This window comes from Artibeus jamaicensis, unplaced genomic scaffold (genome assembly GCF_021234435.1).
Source record: "Artibeus jamaicensis isolate MK-2021 breed Jamaican fruit bat unplaced genomic scaffold, CSHL_Jam_final contig_387, whole genome shotgun sequence".
Lineage (NCBI taxonomy): Eukaryota > Metazoa > Chordata > Mammalia > Chiroptera > Phyllostomidae > Artibeus > Artibeus jamaicensis.
In genome coordinates, this window is record NW_026521812.1 from 3677641 (window position 1) to 3693368 (window position 15728).

A 15728-nucleotide genomic window follows, 5' to 3' on the forward strand; every position below is an offset into this window, starting at 1 on the left:
ACGAGACTGGCACGTGCCTGCCTTCTTGGAGTTTACATCCTGGTAATGCTAAAGTTAGTTGGATTTGTAGGGACTGTTACCTGACAGGGGACCTGGCCCTCAGAGGGTCTGCATAGGGTTGGCCTGTAGCATGTGGGTTCTGGACTTCACGCAGGGAAAATTTAGCAACATAAGTTCGGGTGATTTTGAGAGTATGTTTATTGAAGCTGGGGACAGTGAAACAAAGAAAGTAGAAGAAGCAACGAGAGAGCCCAGGTGAGGCAACTTTAGCTCTCCAGAAACCCTACTGAACAGACGTGAGCCCAGGCAGGGCCGCTTTAGCTAACTGGGAAGTCAGAGGAAAGGGGGTCTTGGAGACAGGTTCAGGAGGTTATGCTGGGACCAGCTGCTGCTGCCCATTGCTCCTCTGCTTGCACGTCTCATGGGGACCCTGAGAGTTTAAGGGAGAATTCACTCAAAATGAAGATTCAGGTGAGTGTGCCCCCTTGGAGGGGGTGCCAGTTTCCTTGTCTCTGGGGGTTTTATCTCTTTTTCCTAAGGTAGGAATTTTAGGGGAGGTCTGGGAAGATCTCAATAGAATATTCATCAGCTTTTCCAGGGTCATGGTTTCTACTGATTGGTCAGCACCAGGGCGGGGGGGACTTATCCTCATGGCAAATGATACACCAGGGGAGGAAAAGCCACAGGAGGGTGGGCAAGGTCTGGCTGAGCCTTTGTATCTGGCTGTGAATTGCTCAGCCAGTTTGTTCAGCTCTGTGTCTCAGTTTCCCCGTTCTACTTGCCAAGAAATTTTCCTAGTTTTTTACTAACCTGCCTCGAGATCAGTTTTTTAGCAAACAAATATTCACTTGGCATTTACTCTGTGCCAGACACTTGGAATATCACAATAAACCAAACACAGACAGTGCACATGCTCATGAATCTTCCTACCTAGAAGATTAGGTAGGTGTAATAAAACCACTGTGTGTAACTATAATAAGTACATTATAAGCATGCAAAATACTGTGAAGGGGAACAACAGGGTTCTTAGAAAATTTAGGCAGGAGAATATTCCCTTCTAGGCTGGGTAAAAGTAATTTTCTTCCTAAACTATTTTTGAGTTAAGAAAGTTGTCACAGACCAGAGATTGGGATCTCTGTGGGCCATGCTGGGCCAACAATGGAATGTCAACAGAATTTGATGCGGCAAGGAGCATTGTGGCCAGTTGCATTGTTTGCTTAATTATTTTCATTTCTTGTAGGTTTATGCCTTAGGAGTCCCAGTATGGCTGGGCTATAGGCAGCCGAGTGAGAATCATTGAATTGCTTTTAGCCATTGAAAGGAATTCTGGAATCAGGTTTATCTTTTGCCTAGTCAAAGACTACACAAAACACCCAACGCTTCCCTGGTGCCAAAAAGCTGCTGTAGAAACAGAGCCTGAGATTAAAAACAAAGCAATCATACAATTGATTCATTGCAAGAACATACTCCCCCCCCCAGCCGAAGTCGTTGGCTCGGAACAGCAAGAAGATAGAAGTCAAGAAAATATGGAGGAGACCTGATGAGAAATATGTGCCTGACAAATAAAAATCGCTGCTCCTACAAAAATTGCTGGGTATAAATAAAAACTAAAGCGTCACCACGCTGCACATTCCTGAGTGCGGACAAGCTGATCCGTGCAGTTCTGAACTACTCACCTCTTCATCGGGAGGGGCTGGGCTGTGTCGGGAGACTTTCCATTTTTCAGCACTATTAGCAGACGCGCAATAGGTTACATAATAAATGCTCATTGAATTATTTCAGGTTTGTTTTCACGGGCTACCTGATTCCCTGAAGGATAAGAAACATAGACAAATGTCTAGTGATTACCAAACAATGTGCAAATGATAAATACATTTAAAGCTGTGTTATGATCCAGCCAAAATACTGAAGGTGGGTCCCATGTGGGTCAGCTTCTGCCTCTGGAAGCACAAACTTGTCCACAGGAATGACTCGTCTAAAAGCCATAATGCATGGAAACTTCTTAAGGTCAAGAGTGGCTGAAAGGAAGCCAAGAAAATCAGAGAAGGGTAAGTTGGAAGTTTATGGTCTCAGAGAGCTATGGCATCGGACACCTGACCAATGTCCGATGCTTGTCCTCTGGGCACCGCCACTGACTCACCGTGAGATGCTGGTCAGGTTCCTCAGCCTTCATTTCCTCTTCTGTAATAGGAACTTCTGCCTCACAGAATTTTGATTCCCTCAAAAGAATCAACTGAGTTCACACCCTTATCACTATTTGTGGCACATAATAGGTGCTCCATAACTTTTAGTTTTCACTCCTAATGGTTTTCTAAAATACTTCTAATTTCTGCTCGAGATTTTTCAATAAATGTGATTTGCTGAATACATAGCCAAAGGCAGCTGTCAGAACTCTGTAAAACCTTTTATATAGAGATATTCAAATATCAGAAAAAAATCCTTTCTCACGGCCTGGTTTCGTTTCCGGTTATGGGATCGTCACGCCCACACCCAGGGGCTTGTAGTCTGGCCTCTGCGAACTGGAGATGCCCGCCTCCTGGAACCAGACTATCGCACAACCTGGAGGAAGACGGGGTGGGCTCCTCCCTTAAAAGACAACTGAGCATCAATAACCTGGATTACTTTGCTCTGATCCCAGAGCAGAAGTCCGCAGAATGTACCCGTTGCGAGTGTGTGTCTGTGCGCGCTTGGTCTCAGGCCTGGGTTTGTCTGGCAGGCCTTGGAGAGGGGATACAAGAAGCATCCACCTGGAGTAAAATCCGGTTGAAACAATAAAGATGTTTTATGCTTTGTGTAAACGGATAAGTGTCACGAGTCTTGGCATAAGAGTCTTGCTGAAGATTTGACACACTTTCCCTTCTGGTATGTGTTGGCATAAACTGATCCTTTCTCTGCAAGATTAACGGATACCATCTGTGAGTATTCTGGGCCCGCACTCTCAGCCTACGTTTGAATCTGCCCGTTTCTTTTCCGTGCCTCTTTTCAAAGGTGCAGGACTCTGAGCGTTAACGGCCAAATGCAGAGTCGGAGCTCCGTTTCTTCCCAAGCCTTTTAACCCCCAGCGCCCAGCCCTGCGTCTGAAGGCACAAACAGCCCTCGGAGACAGGGCCCTCCCACTGCCTGTGATAGGCTGCTTGGAATAGCAACAGCCTGTGTCACCGAAAAGGGCAAAACCTTCAGAAATAGAAACAAAGTTGGTCACAAATCACATTGGCTTTGCCTGAAGTTTTTTTTTTTTTCACCTTCTTAAGCATGCGACCATGGGGCAAGTGACCACTGTTGCCACGGGGGGGAGTGGTTTGGTGCCGAAGCAAAGGCTGTAACTTCTACCATGGTACCTGTTGAAAACACAGAGGCCCGCGGTCGCCTGAATCCGCAGGGGAGACCAGCCGAGACTGATGGCAGCGACAGAGCCAGCGGCCGCCGGCATCCTCCCTGGGCCAGAGGTAAAGTGAGGCAGATGGGCTCCGGTGACCGGCTAGAGAAGCAAGCGGAACTCGCGTCTCAATCGTGTGTGTGTGTGTGTGTGTGTGTGTGTGTGTGTGTGTACACGGGAGCTTGCTAGGTGCACCGGGAGAAGGAGACGGGATCTGGTGGGAGGAGTGATAAGGAGCTGCAATTCGGAGACTGAAGCCCCGCAGTTCTTAAGCCGAGTCCCATCCGCGGTGCTGACAATGTGATGTGTAAATCCTTTTTTCACTTTGGCACGATTGACCGGTAAGATAGTCCCATGTGTAAACACACACGCACCCGCAAATGCACACACACACACACACACACACACACGTTTTCATTTGTTGTCTCACACAGGCAGCCTGTAACAGCTGCACATTCTAACAGCCACTTTTAAAATCAGGTGAAGTAGCCTTCATAAAATGCTTAGTTACATAATCAATGAACACAACTTTGTTTGTAAGTTCCCAGCATCTGTTTGTAATGAATTGGAGCTTTATTCTGTTTGGAGCCTAAAACCATGGCTTCCTTGCTCCTAGTTCTTTAAAACTAGCCTTTTGAACTGAGGTTTAATACTCTTTCTCTGAGAGGTGAAATTCGGAAGTTTTCAATTCATTTCAGTTATGTTGCTACACCAAACACTTTTCTTCACTTCCACGTTTACAGTTCCCACAAACGCGTTGCACGGTTTTAGTCGCCTCTTCCTATTCATTCAGTTTGTTCTCAAAAGATTAGAGATGAATAATAATAGAAATGAAGTTAAACGCAAATAATTCTCTCCTTCCTATGGCTTTTCTCAATTCTGCTCCCCACAACTATGTAATGCATTCCCAAGCCATATATTGGAATTTCATGAAAAATCCAAAACACCAAATGATAAAGAACGCTTTTGCCTGGGAATGAATCTACCTGCTTTTGCCTTGGGGGTTTGTCTGATCTCAGCATTCAGTCTGTGACCTCTCTGACTGAGGCACCTAGTGGTCCGTCTGGGGAACTGAGACGCTGTCATTCTTCCCTGCCCGGCTCCGTGCTCAGCCTTCTCTTGATTTCCCACTTCCACTCAAGAATGAATAATACCTGGGGTCATCTGTCAATACAGCCTAGGCCTGAATTAAGCAAACCTTTCTCTAAGCATGTTCTGTGGCTCCTGAGTCTAAGAGCAGGCGAGGGAAGCTTGTTCTTGGGGGGGCGGGTAAGGGAGAGAGTTACAAGGTTCGAGTGAAACGTCTCAGGATTGAGCTGAAGGACAAGCTGAGGCAGTGACATCAACAAAAAAAGTGAACTAAAAGTGAACTAAAATAGTGCCAGTGATCATGGCACAAAGAAGATGAAGAGAAACCTTTTCCTGGAGGGAGCTCCACCGTAACAACTAGAAATTGACTATTTAATTTTGATACGGCTTTGAAAGCACAGTGGACTCTGAGTAGGTTAAACTATGCAAGTTCACAGTTAAGTGAGGGAAGGTAAGATGTGTGTATATTTGCAAAGGTTGAATACATGCACAGAATTTAAGGTGCAACTGTTCGTGTTGAAAAGACATTATAAATGAATAATACTCCAAATAAATTACATATTAAATGAAACTTTATTATGTAGAAGAGGGAGCCTAAATGTTTCCCTAAAAGTTTAAGTGAATAAAACTTTGATTTGTGCTATGTATAGTTTTCATTTAGATGAATGCAAGCCTTTTATTATTACTACTTTTGTATTACTTTTGTAATTCTTCTAGGTTGTGAACATCTATCTCTTGGTACCCAAAGGCAATACATACATACATACGTGTATAATGAATGCATGGCCCAGCACTCACTCTGTGGTTTTCACAGCTTACTTAACCTCAGCTGCGGGAATTATATTTTAATCTGTTTTATGAAGATGTTGAGACTTAAAATAATATTGACAAATGCTTCTTTTGACTTCTTTGTATTTTAAAATTCCCACAGTTTCATTCAGAGTATGAAAATATGCTTAATAATTATCATACTATTCCCGCATTTGAAGGTAGCAAGTCTCTCTCTAATCCCAGATGAAACAATTAAAGCACAAAGAGGAATGAGTTTTACCGTCCAAGACCAGGCAGTTAAATCGTTTGAGATACGGGAAAAGGAAACAAGAGTTCTAAGCTCTGTGACTGCATCCCCGATGCTATCACACACAACGAAAGGGTTAGCAGTTGCTCCCCCACCAACACCTTGGAACCTGGGAGGAGTGCTTTGTTATAGTGACTAGGCACTAATGAACTGAAATTCCCTTTCAAAAATCAATGACTCTAAGTGGCTACATTTTTAGTGTATGTTTCAGTATTCATAGATCTTTTTAAAGGATTTTATTTATTTATTTTTAGAGAGAGGGAAAGGGAGGGAGAAAGAGGAGGAGAGAAACATCAGTGTGTGGTTGCATCTCGTACACACTCTACTGGAAACCTGGCCCACAACCCAGTCATGTGCCCTAACTGGGAATTGAACCTGCGACCCTTTGGTTCACAGGTTAGCACTCAGTCCGCTGAGCCATGCCAGCCTGGGCCATAGACTTGTTATAATTGACTCAAAAGGGCAGTCTTGAACTCAATTGAAATCCTGGTTCTTAGAGCCAACAACAGGTATAGGTGGAGTGAAAAATGTGGTGTCCTGGGACATGTCACCCAAAAATAACAGGAGGCCAGAAAACGTGTGATGGGTCCAAGTTCATGCAGTGGCTGGAGCAAAGCTGACCGTAGCCACCTCTGGCCCAGGCCTAGTGCCTATTCCTCTAGTCAGACACTGGGTCTCCCAGGCTCTTCAAATTTCAGGATTCAAACAACTGGCTGTGGGGGAGCATTCCTTAAGCCCTTGTACACCCCACAAGCACTGTTTCCCCCCCTTGGATCTGCCCTAAATGTCAGAAGCCAAGAACAGCATTCATTGCGTGAGTACAGGTTCTCAGTACCACAGGAACAGCTGCCAGGTGAGCTGGAACCCAATCGCCAGGACCGGGCTCGCTGACCCAGCAGAAAGAGCTGCACTGCATGCTCCCTAACATCCTTCTGAACCTTAGATGCCGCAGTCTGAGATTTAGTAAACGCACACCTCCGCTAATCACTTAAATACTCTGAGGCATTCTCAAATACGTTTAAAGCTGTGAACTTTTTACAAATGGGAGCAGAGTAGGTGGCCATGGCCCACTCTAGTGGGAAGAGGAGAGGCGGAGAAAATAAGGCCCTGTGTCCTGGCTGCCTCTGTTCCCTACCAGTCCTTATAGCCCCAGCAGGCAGACTCCTGGTTGGGGATCCCACTGAGCAAAACACAGGCCCACCAATACTCTGGGTAAGCAGGCATGGTTTTTTTGGGGGGGCAGGGGGTTGGGGCATATTTACATGTCCCTACTGAGCACTGGGCTCCCAGATTTAGCCTGACCTGACCTCCTTTCTCGGGCTTCCTTGGGCAGCCCAAGGGAAAGTCTACTTATAAGAGAGATGGAGAAGTTGGGGACCAAATTTATCCCCAGAAAAGAGAAAGTCAGCCCAACCAGCTTGACCTAATAACAGGGCATTAGTCGTGGGAGGAGCAACTCCAACAACAGACCAGTCACTTTGGAAGAACAAAGAGGAATGGCCATTGTTCCCTGCAGAATTCCCAATTCTACAGCCTTTCCATATATTAAAAGTGAAGTGACAAAATCCATGACAAAAATCACTGTGTTTTAAAAACACGTATTGAACACATCAGTGTCTGATAACAACAAAAACAAATTGTGTGTAGCTTGACATTCCCAAAGATGTGACTGGATTTATAGACATGTGAACTTATGAGGGCCTTACGGACTCTTTTGTGTGGAAATAAGGCCAGATTTAAAGTGAACCATCTCCCCTTTTTACTTCAGTCATTTATCTCTTGTTGAGTGGCTAGAAATCACCTCAAAAGTCTAAAGTTGAGGCATTTCATGACTAACGCCTGGGCTAATGGCTTCTCCAAGATCTAGGAAGGGAGAAGGCTCTGAACGAACACGGCAGGAGCTGTTTCAGGAAATCTCTGGGTGGTGTGGGGCTCATTCAGATCTTAAAGAGCTCTCATTCCCCTTTAAGATCATGTCACCAAAAAACGGCAGACAGGTTGCTCCTTGCCACAGACCCCCTCTTGGCTGCCACAGCAGCATCAGACACACATTGGTGGGAACCTGCGGTGGCAGATCCTGACACTCATGGACAAAGGCAGGCTTGGCTGGCTAGCTCAGTTGGTTAGAGCATCATCTGGTTATGCCAAGGCTGTAGGTTCAATCCCTGGTCAGGGCACATATAAGAAACATAAATTCATAAACAATGAACGCATAAATAGGAGAAGCAACAAAGTGATGCTTCTCTCTCTCTCTCTCTTTCCCTCCCCCTTTCTCTCTCTTTCTCTCCTGAATCAATAAATAAAACTTAAAAAATTACTTGAAAGTACTGTGGTACCTCGGTACTCATTGTTAATTCATTCTGGAACTCGTGATGAGGGCCCACACCAATGAGCACCAAACGATGAAGCATTTTCCCTTGCAGTGTGACTCTGTGACTGCTACAAGTTCTAGCAAGTGTAATAAGACCTGAGCAAGTGCCAAGTACTGAAACATTTTTTTCTCATCAAAATTCAATGAGTATAGGGATTGATGAGTTCTGAAGCCAATGAGTACTGAGGTATGACTGTATTTTAATTAAAAACAAAAACAAATAAACAAACAACAAAAACCATGGATGAAGGCAGGCCAAGGAGCTGCAACAAGTGCTGCTGACCTAGATTGACTGAATTAGTTGGCAGACTTAGTGTGTGTGGACTGGTTTGATAGTCAATGTGTATTCTGATAGATCAGTGCCCCTGTTCCAGTTGTTAATTATTTTAAACATTACCCTTCTCTCAGTAAGATTGTCAGTAGCAGCTGAGGCCTGGAGAGCCCAAGAACATGCCTTATAGTAGCTGATAAGACTCTACTGTGAGCCCTTGAGACATATTCTTTGCAAATTCTCGGAGGGTAACTTTCTAGTGCTCTAGACCTTAGAGTAGCTGGTAAAAATAGAATAAAAAATGCAGTGAATCCACCCTGCAGTTGCCTGAAGAAACTTCAATTTATAGTTTTATATCAAAGGTAAATCAGCCAATTAAAATGCATTTTTTAATTGCTGTAGATGTATGGCCTATTATTTTTCACTCCAGAATAGTTAGCTCTTTAATCTGGTTTTATAGGTAGCTTTTTCTCAATAGAGAGAATCCAAGTTCTATTCAGCCTCTGGGTTTAAAAAGTTTTGAGAGTTCCAAACCTCCCTCCATTGGAGTGCAATTAACTTGGGCTTCTAAGAGCTAGCGAGGCTCTTTACTCAGAGATTTTATGAGCACAAACTGGTTCTATAAGATTCCTAAGTTGAGCGGAGTTCAGGCTCCTAGTTCAGTTTTGTTTCTCCAAGAGGATGAGTTATTGACTAAGATAAGGGAATGACCAGGCCCTGGAGTGGCGCATGTGAGAGGCAACCACACACTGATGTTTCTTTCCCTCTCTTTCTCCCTCCCTTTCCCCCTCTCTAAAAATAAACATAAAAATAAAATATTTAAAATAAGGGAATGGAAACCCTGTAAAAGGACACTGAGTTACGGTGGTGAGAAGGAGGAAAAGTGGTAATGGGCTTATTTCCAAAGAGTTATCCCCTCTTACCAGTTCTGGCTGGACCAAAAAATCAAATGAACATGAAAAAGACTAGCAGGAGAAAATGACCAAATGTATTACCTACGTATACACAGGGGCCCTGTAAGAATATGAGGCTGGAGAACAGCGGAGGCGGTTGAAGCTTCCATGCCATCTTCAGCTGGGGAGGACTCGGAATGTTGTGGTTTGGGACATTGTAGGGAGGGAAGGCAATTCCTATGGCAATGAAAGCAAATGTTTGGTGAACACCTGTGTGCTGGGCCACCTTTAACAATGGGACACAGAGGAGACTTGTCGCAGAAGGGCTTTGCTAGGTTCCTGTCTGTCGCAACAGTTCCTATGAAACTGTAGTTGTTTATCACGGTAGCTCACTTCCTGCATCAGATTCTTTCTCTAAAATTCTTTTAGTTAGTTAGGGAGAAGGCCAAAGATTTTTTTTCTGAATCTTTATTTTCTTAAAACTAACCTGCTTGAAATAATCACTATTCCAAAAAGCATACTTTGGGGTGTCAAACCCTTCCTCCCCTCAGACCAAAGACCAGATAAGGATGATTTCCTAGCCTATCTTCCCTAAAAAAGCACCCAACCCCAGTTAAAAGCATAAAACCTAAATTCCCCCCCTCAAAACTTTCCAGCTGAAACTTTGAGTCAAATATATCACCTTTACAGTAACTCATAAATTAATATGGATTTTTTTCTATTTTATTGTGGCTTAGTGGTATCATTTTCCTTCCTACATCACAGCATATTCATTTCTGCATTTGCTAACTGGCTATGCCTCAGTGATAGACAGTTTTTTCTATACAATTTTAGCAGAAGTAATAATAAGACTAGAGCAATTTGTTACATTATTCCAATTTTAGGAGGTTTCACTCTTCTTGAGCAGTGACTCACTTTATACTGTTTCTCCAAAATACCAGGAAGAAAAATGCTGTCTTTCATTTAACTTATAGGAGTGTTTTTTCCTTAAGCAAATTAAGAAGAATTTACCTTTAAACTGTTAAATTGTGTTTCCCTTGGAAGTAATTGTTTCTCAGAAACGCTGTGACTCAGGTCTGCCTGGCATTGTTAGGCTCGGGGACTATTAACTATGCATTATTTTATCCAAGATGTTTTGCTCCTGTACACACTCGTTGCCACAACTTAGGGGAGGCCGAGTCAGGAACTCCGTGCATGTGGATTTCGTAACCTGCCTGAAATGGCATCACGGAAGCGCAAGGCTCTCGGTATCTCAGCCCCCATTGTGCACAGCTTTGTAAGAATGGGGGGAAAGTTGCTATGAAAATCAATCTAATTTGTACAGTGAGAGAGCATTCCCGAACTGATGAAACATTTCTTTCCATTGGAAACAAACTGTAGAAAACTCAAGACAAAATCACAGGGAAAATGTCTCATGCTGTAGGCCCAATTACATAGGTACTACCAAAAATAAAGGAATTCAAGAATTTATAAAAAAGATACCATTTTAATGGTGGAAACAAGATATATTTTACTTTCTTTACTATCAGTAAGAGAGGCTGTTTCAAAGTTTTAATTCTGTGTTACGGAGATTTTACCCATCATTCAGAGTAAACAGATTTTTGTTGAATCATTGTGAGCCAAGAACTTCTATTACGACTTTCACTTCTTATCTTTACAACACTCCAATGAGGTCATATCTCCCCCCGGTCACAGATAAGGAGACTGAGGCAGAGAGAACAACAGCTAATGTTTATTAACCATTTCCTACCACACTCCAGGTACGCCTCTACCTCATTTATTCTTGGAACCACTTTATAAAGTAGGCAATATTATTACCTGTAGTTTAGGAATGAGAAGAACACAGAGGAATAGAAAAGCTAACAGGTAGGCACATGAAAGTCTTGCTGGAAGTTAATCGGGCACCCCGATTCCAGACTGTACCTTCACCAGTGAGCCCAGGTGCTTCCCAGAGAAGAATGAAGTGACTTCCTCCAGGTAGCACAGGTATTAGGTAGCAACCACGCAGAAATCCTTAGTATCATACATCCAACTAGAGCTTTGCCCACCTGACCAGGCATCCAGCATCACTGTCTACTTCCTGCTCTGTTCTGTAATCTTTTTTTTTAAGATTATTTATTTGTTTATTTATTTATTTATTTATCTTTAGAGGGGAAGGGAAGGAGAGAAGGAGAGAAACATCAATGTATGGTTGCCTCTCATGAGTCCCATGCTGGGAACTGGCCTGCAACCCAGGCATGTGTCCTGACTGGGAATCGAACTCCGATTGTGTGGTTCGCAGGCCTGTGCTCAGTCCACTGAGCTACACCAGCCAGGGCCTGTTCTGTAATCTGATCTGTGAATCGGGTCCCCAGTTACACTCCTTTCAGAAATTTATTGCATTGTATTTTAGCTGGTTTCCTAGTAACCAACTGGTTTCACATAACATGTCTTTTTCTATAAAATTGTAAGTTCGCAGGTATAATATATATTCGTGGATCTATCAAAGGTCTGCGCCAACTGCAAATGTTTGGGAAGTCCTGTGCAATTGATAAGAGGAAGCGTTATGCCTTTTCTCCTCATCCCCATGAGGGACCTTATGCCTGTGGCACAAGTGCCACCATCTCGTGCCTCCAAATCCAGATGTAACCTAGAAAATGCCTCAACACACTGCTCACGATAGCCACCCTACTGACTGCACTGCCCACCCAGAAGGACCGCTCTGCCATCTGTGCCCAGCACGGTGCTAGAGCATCATACGTGCTGAATCGTTCAATGTTAAATGAGTGAGTAGAGAAGTGTTGGTTCAGCTGAACTAAGGAACATTTTAATTCAGTAATACTTACTGAGTGGCACGGTGCTGCATATTTCAGAGTAAATAAACAATGTAAGGCATTATTCATGTCTATAGATTTTACCAACTCATCAGGAAGGTAAGAATCTAAATAATTACAAGACAATTATTTAACAAATTTTGAGTGTCTACTAGGATTCAAAGATGACTGTAGACCCTGGGTCTAATGATGACCAAGCGACTTCCATGCAGTGCAGATGTGTACTAGCAACGTGTGGAGAGAAACAGAGGTCAGGACACCTGCAGCAGAGGAGGCGGCCAGACCCTTAACGCAATGGTGGTGCCCAGTGGGTGGCTCAGCCGGTTTCAAAGGCCCCTGCAAGACAGTGTTGCTAAGCCAAGTCAGGAAAGTATAACCGAGGCGCCTAGGTTTACGGATAGCATTATAAGCAGAGAAATCAGCTTGTATACAAGTTTGGGGACGTTTAGGGAACTGCAAATATTTTTTGTATGATGAAAACACAGAGCTGGAAGGAGGGAAAGAAGATGACAGCAGGGACCAATCGCATGAACCTTTGTGAGCCTAAGTGCCACGAGGGGAGGAATTCTTCAAAAGGGACCATAATCAGTTTAAGAAAATCAAGAAAGTTTCTGAAAGTGATGGTACTTTTGACAAATTAGGGAGTCTTGGAAAATCTCATGTGCATGTCTTCAAATCTTCCAGCTTTATGGGCTCGTCATCCTTTTACTGTTTAAATAAAAATAGCTCTAGTCCCCTGGAAGGTTAGACCCACAAGCCTCCTTGCTCCCCACGCCTCCTCCTACCCTCAGACACACTCAGTCTCCTCAGGAGACTTGTGATTCTTCTTCTGATGGCTTCTTGTGCCAGCTTCCTGTTCCCACTGGATTCCTGCCGTTCCTACAACTAGTCTTCACTCTGCCCCAGTCCGTAGGTGGATCACAGCCCCTTTCCCCTCATGTACTCCAATCCCATTCTTATGAGCTCTTTGTAAATTTTTACTGATGATCTGAAGACAGCTCAGTGCAATTAAGTATCAGCTGGGCCCATTCCTAAAATCCTCTTGCCAAATCCACCATAGGGAATTTCTTGTAAATGAACTTTAAAATATCCACAGACCTCTTGCCCTATTTTTCCTTGGGGTTTTCTCCCCACCCCCTCTCCCTGTCCCCTTTCTTGTCAACCTATTCTGACCTTCTGTCTTATTTCTGGACCTTTCTAGGTTCTCTCTCCCCCCTCCTGGCCCCTCACCCTCTCTCCTCCACCCCCATACACACACATTTGTCAAAATTCTGCCTTTAGATTGTATGACACATCTTGGCTCTTTCTCTCCCCCTCTTTCCCATAGTCTGCCTGAATATTAACAACATGGCCCATGGGCTTCTCCCCTAACACCCCAGTGGCCATCCAAGCATTTTTTTTTAGTAAACAAAGTGTTCTTCCTAAGAGTTTTAGAGACAGGATTTACAAAATTATATTCTTCACATTTTATTTCCCTACATAAAATATTTCAAAAAGGACTAGGGGTGACTTAACCATTTTTTAAGTACACAGTCTCCCTTTTAAAATAGAAAAACAAATTTAAATTCTCACATAATAGTCTTCATAGTTCGACATTTATGGATTAGAAAATATAAAAAGACAGAAAGCTACTATGCATTCACTAGCACTTTAAATTTTTAAAAACGATCACATTTACATTTAAAATCTTAAAGTACAGATATGTGTGTTACTTGCTATTTTCCCGTCAGTTAATAATTATTGATGGGATGAAGATCCTTTTAAAAACCTTATCGATTTTACAATGTCCATAGCTTGCCACATCTCATTCACACTCAGAACCTCCATCCTAGAGGTTATGTCTCCAGGTAAGATAGCTCCCCGTTTCTTCTCCAGATTCACCATTTTTAACTGTCCATTGAAACCGCCCCCCCCCGAAACATGGAAAGAAATAAGAAAAAGTATCACATCATTAAAGTCAGACACATTCACTGAGTTTGGACTTACCCCTAAACAAAATGCAAGCACAGCGGTAGTGTAAAAAAGAGGACAGCGAAATGTCAGGTTTCTACAAACTCTCACTGTGTATCCCTCATTGAAAGAATTTTCACCCAACAGCCCTGGCTGGTGTGGCTCAGTAGATTGAGCGCTGGCCTGAGAACCAAAGAGTTGCCAGTTCAATTCCCAGTCAGGGCGCATGCCTGGGTTGTGCAGCAGGTCCCCAGTACGGGGCGTGTGAGAGGCAACCGCACAGTGATGTTTCTCTCCCTCTCTTTCTCCCTCCTTCTCCTCTTTAAAAAAATAAATAATAAAATCTTAAAAAAAAAAAAAGAAACAGAATTTTTACCAACCAGAAAAAGAGAAGATGCCTCCACAGCCCCCAGGATCTTTTAAGAGTGTCGGAACTTTTCGCTCCACAATGCAATTTTTTCCATCCTATCTTGTCATTATGACTTCTCTTTCTTTATGTCTTCAGGAGCTACAATATCTAAGATTTCAGCAACTTTAGGTTGAATAGGAAAAACAACGCTCCTTGCGTTTTGGGACATGAGGTCAGTGAGAAGGGACAAAGCCCAGAGGAGCCACTGCAGTGGCTCATTCCAGCAGTTGTAGTTCTGCGTATACTGATTTTGACAAGCAAAGACTCACACGATGTTTTAACTAATGCAGAGATAATATTTTTTATTCATAGTCAGGGGATCAAAAAAATTCCTTTCTTGGTCCGATGGAGCCACACTAGAAAAATAACTTCTGGCCGTCAGAAATCTGGCGAGCAACTGGGCACATCAGTGGCTCCTCTAAGAGACGTTTGCAGCTGCAGCTGGGTGGCTAGAATGGGGTCAGTCACTCCCAACCCAATAGCTGTGGGAACCCCCTTCTGATTTTCTGCCTTTCCTACCTGGGGAAGTAAAAGATTCAGATAATCGATTCTCAGTCTCTTGCAGCCAAGTCTGACCACAGATCCCATGGATTCTGGTCAATGAGACATTAGGGTAACTTTGTAGTAGAAGAGAAAAGTTTTCCTCAATGGTCTTAGGGTCCCATGCTGGATCTGAAAATGAAACTGACAAAGACAGATTAACAGGCAAAAAGCCTCCAAGTGGATTTAATGCAAGTTTTATGAGATATGAGACTCTTCATAAGGAAATGAAGACCCAAAGCCATCGTTACACCTAAATACCTGTACGCCAGATTCAGTGCGGAAATACAATACGTGAGGGGGTATGAGATAAGTATAAGAAACCAGGGGAAGCTAAGCAGGGCCTGTTGGCTTGGATTCCTGTTGGCATCTTTTTGAAGATCAGAAAGTTCCTTTTCTCCTGGTGTAGCCAGGGCACTTGTCACAGGGCATTAGGACCTGCTTTAGGGGAAAGAGTGAGAAGGCCAGGGGGACCCTTCGGCTTCTGCCATTTTCTTAAACTCCTTCACCTTAAAGTGTTCGATAGGCCGAGGTGCCCTATTTTGGAGCAGCGTGTCCTGATGGTCTTCCAAGGGGCTTCTGGAAATTTTCTTTCCTGATAAAGGCAAAGAGGTCTGGCCCTAAGCCTTCTTGCATTGCCCCTTGCCTTTGAATGTGGTTGTGAGTGAATCTTATGCTTGATGCTATCTATGGCAGCCACCTTGCGCATAGGACACGTCTGGACAAAAGCCTACCTTCTGAGGACGCAGGAGAATGGGTAGCATTGTTGGAGACACCAAACTCAACTTGGTCTTCTCGCTAATTAAACAGTAAGAGCCACAATGTTTTAAACTTTTGTTTGTCAAGCTGGGGGTTGCTTGCAGTCAAATATCATCGAAAATTTGGGGGGACTGGGTAAAGGGAACGCAGAAGGTCTGGTCCCTGGGAGGCATGTTTTC

The 15728-nt window shown here is 43.6% G+C and overlaps 1 protein-coding gene across 1 annotated transcript in view; it reads left to right on the top strand.

Annotated features, from left to right (window-relative positions):
* Window positions 1-3214: 3214 nt before the first annotated feature.
* Window positions 3215-15728, top strand: part of SLC2A12 (solute carrier family 2 member 12) — a 51032-nt gene continuing 38518 nt past the window's right edge. The window contains 1 exon segment of the mRNA XM_037132765.2: window positions 3215-3446. Within this exon segment, the coding sequence (XP_036988660.1) occupies window positions 3332-3446 (115 nt within the window). The 5' untranslated portion in view covers window positions 3215-3331.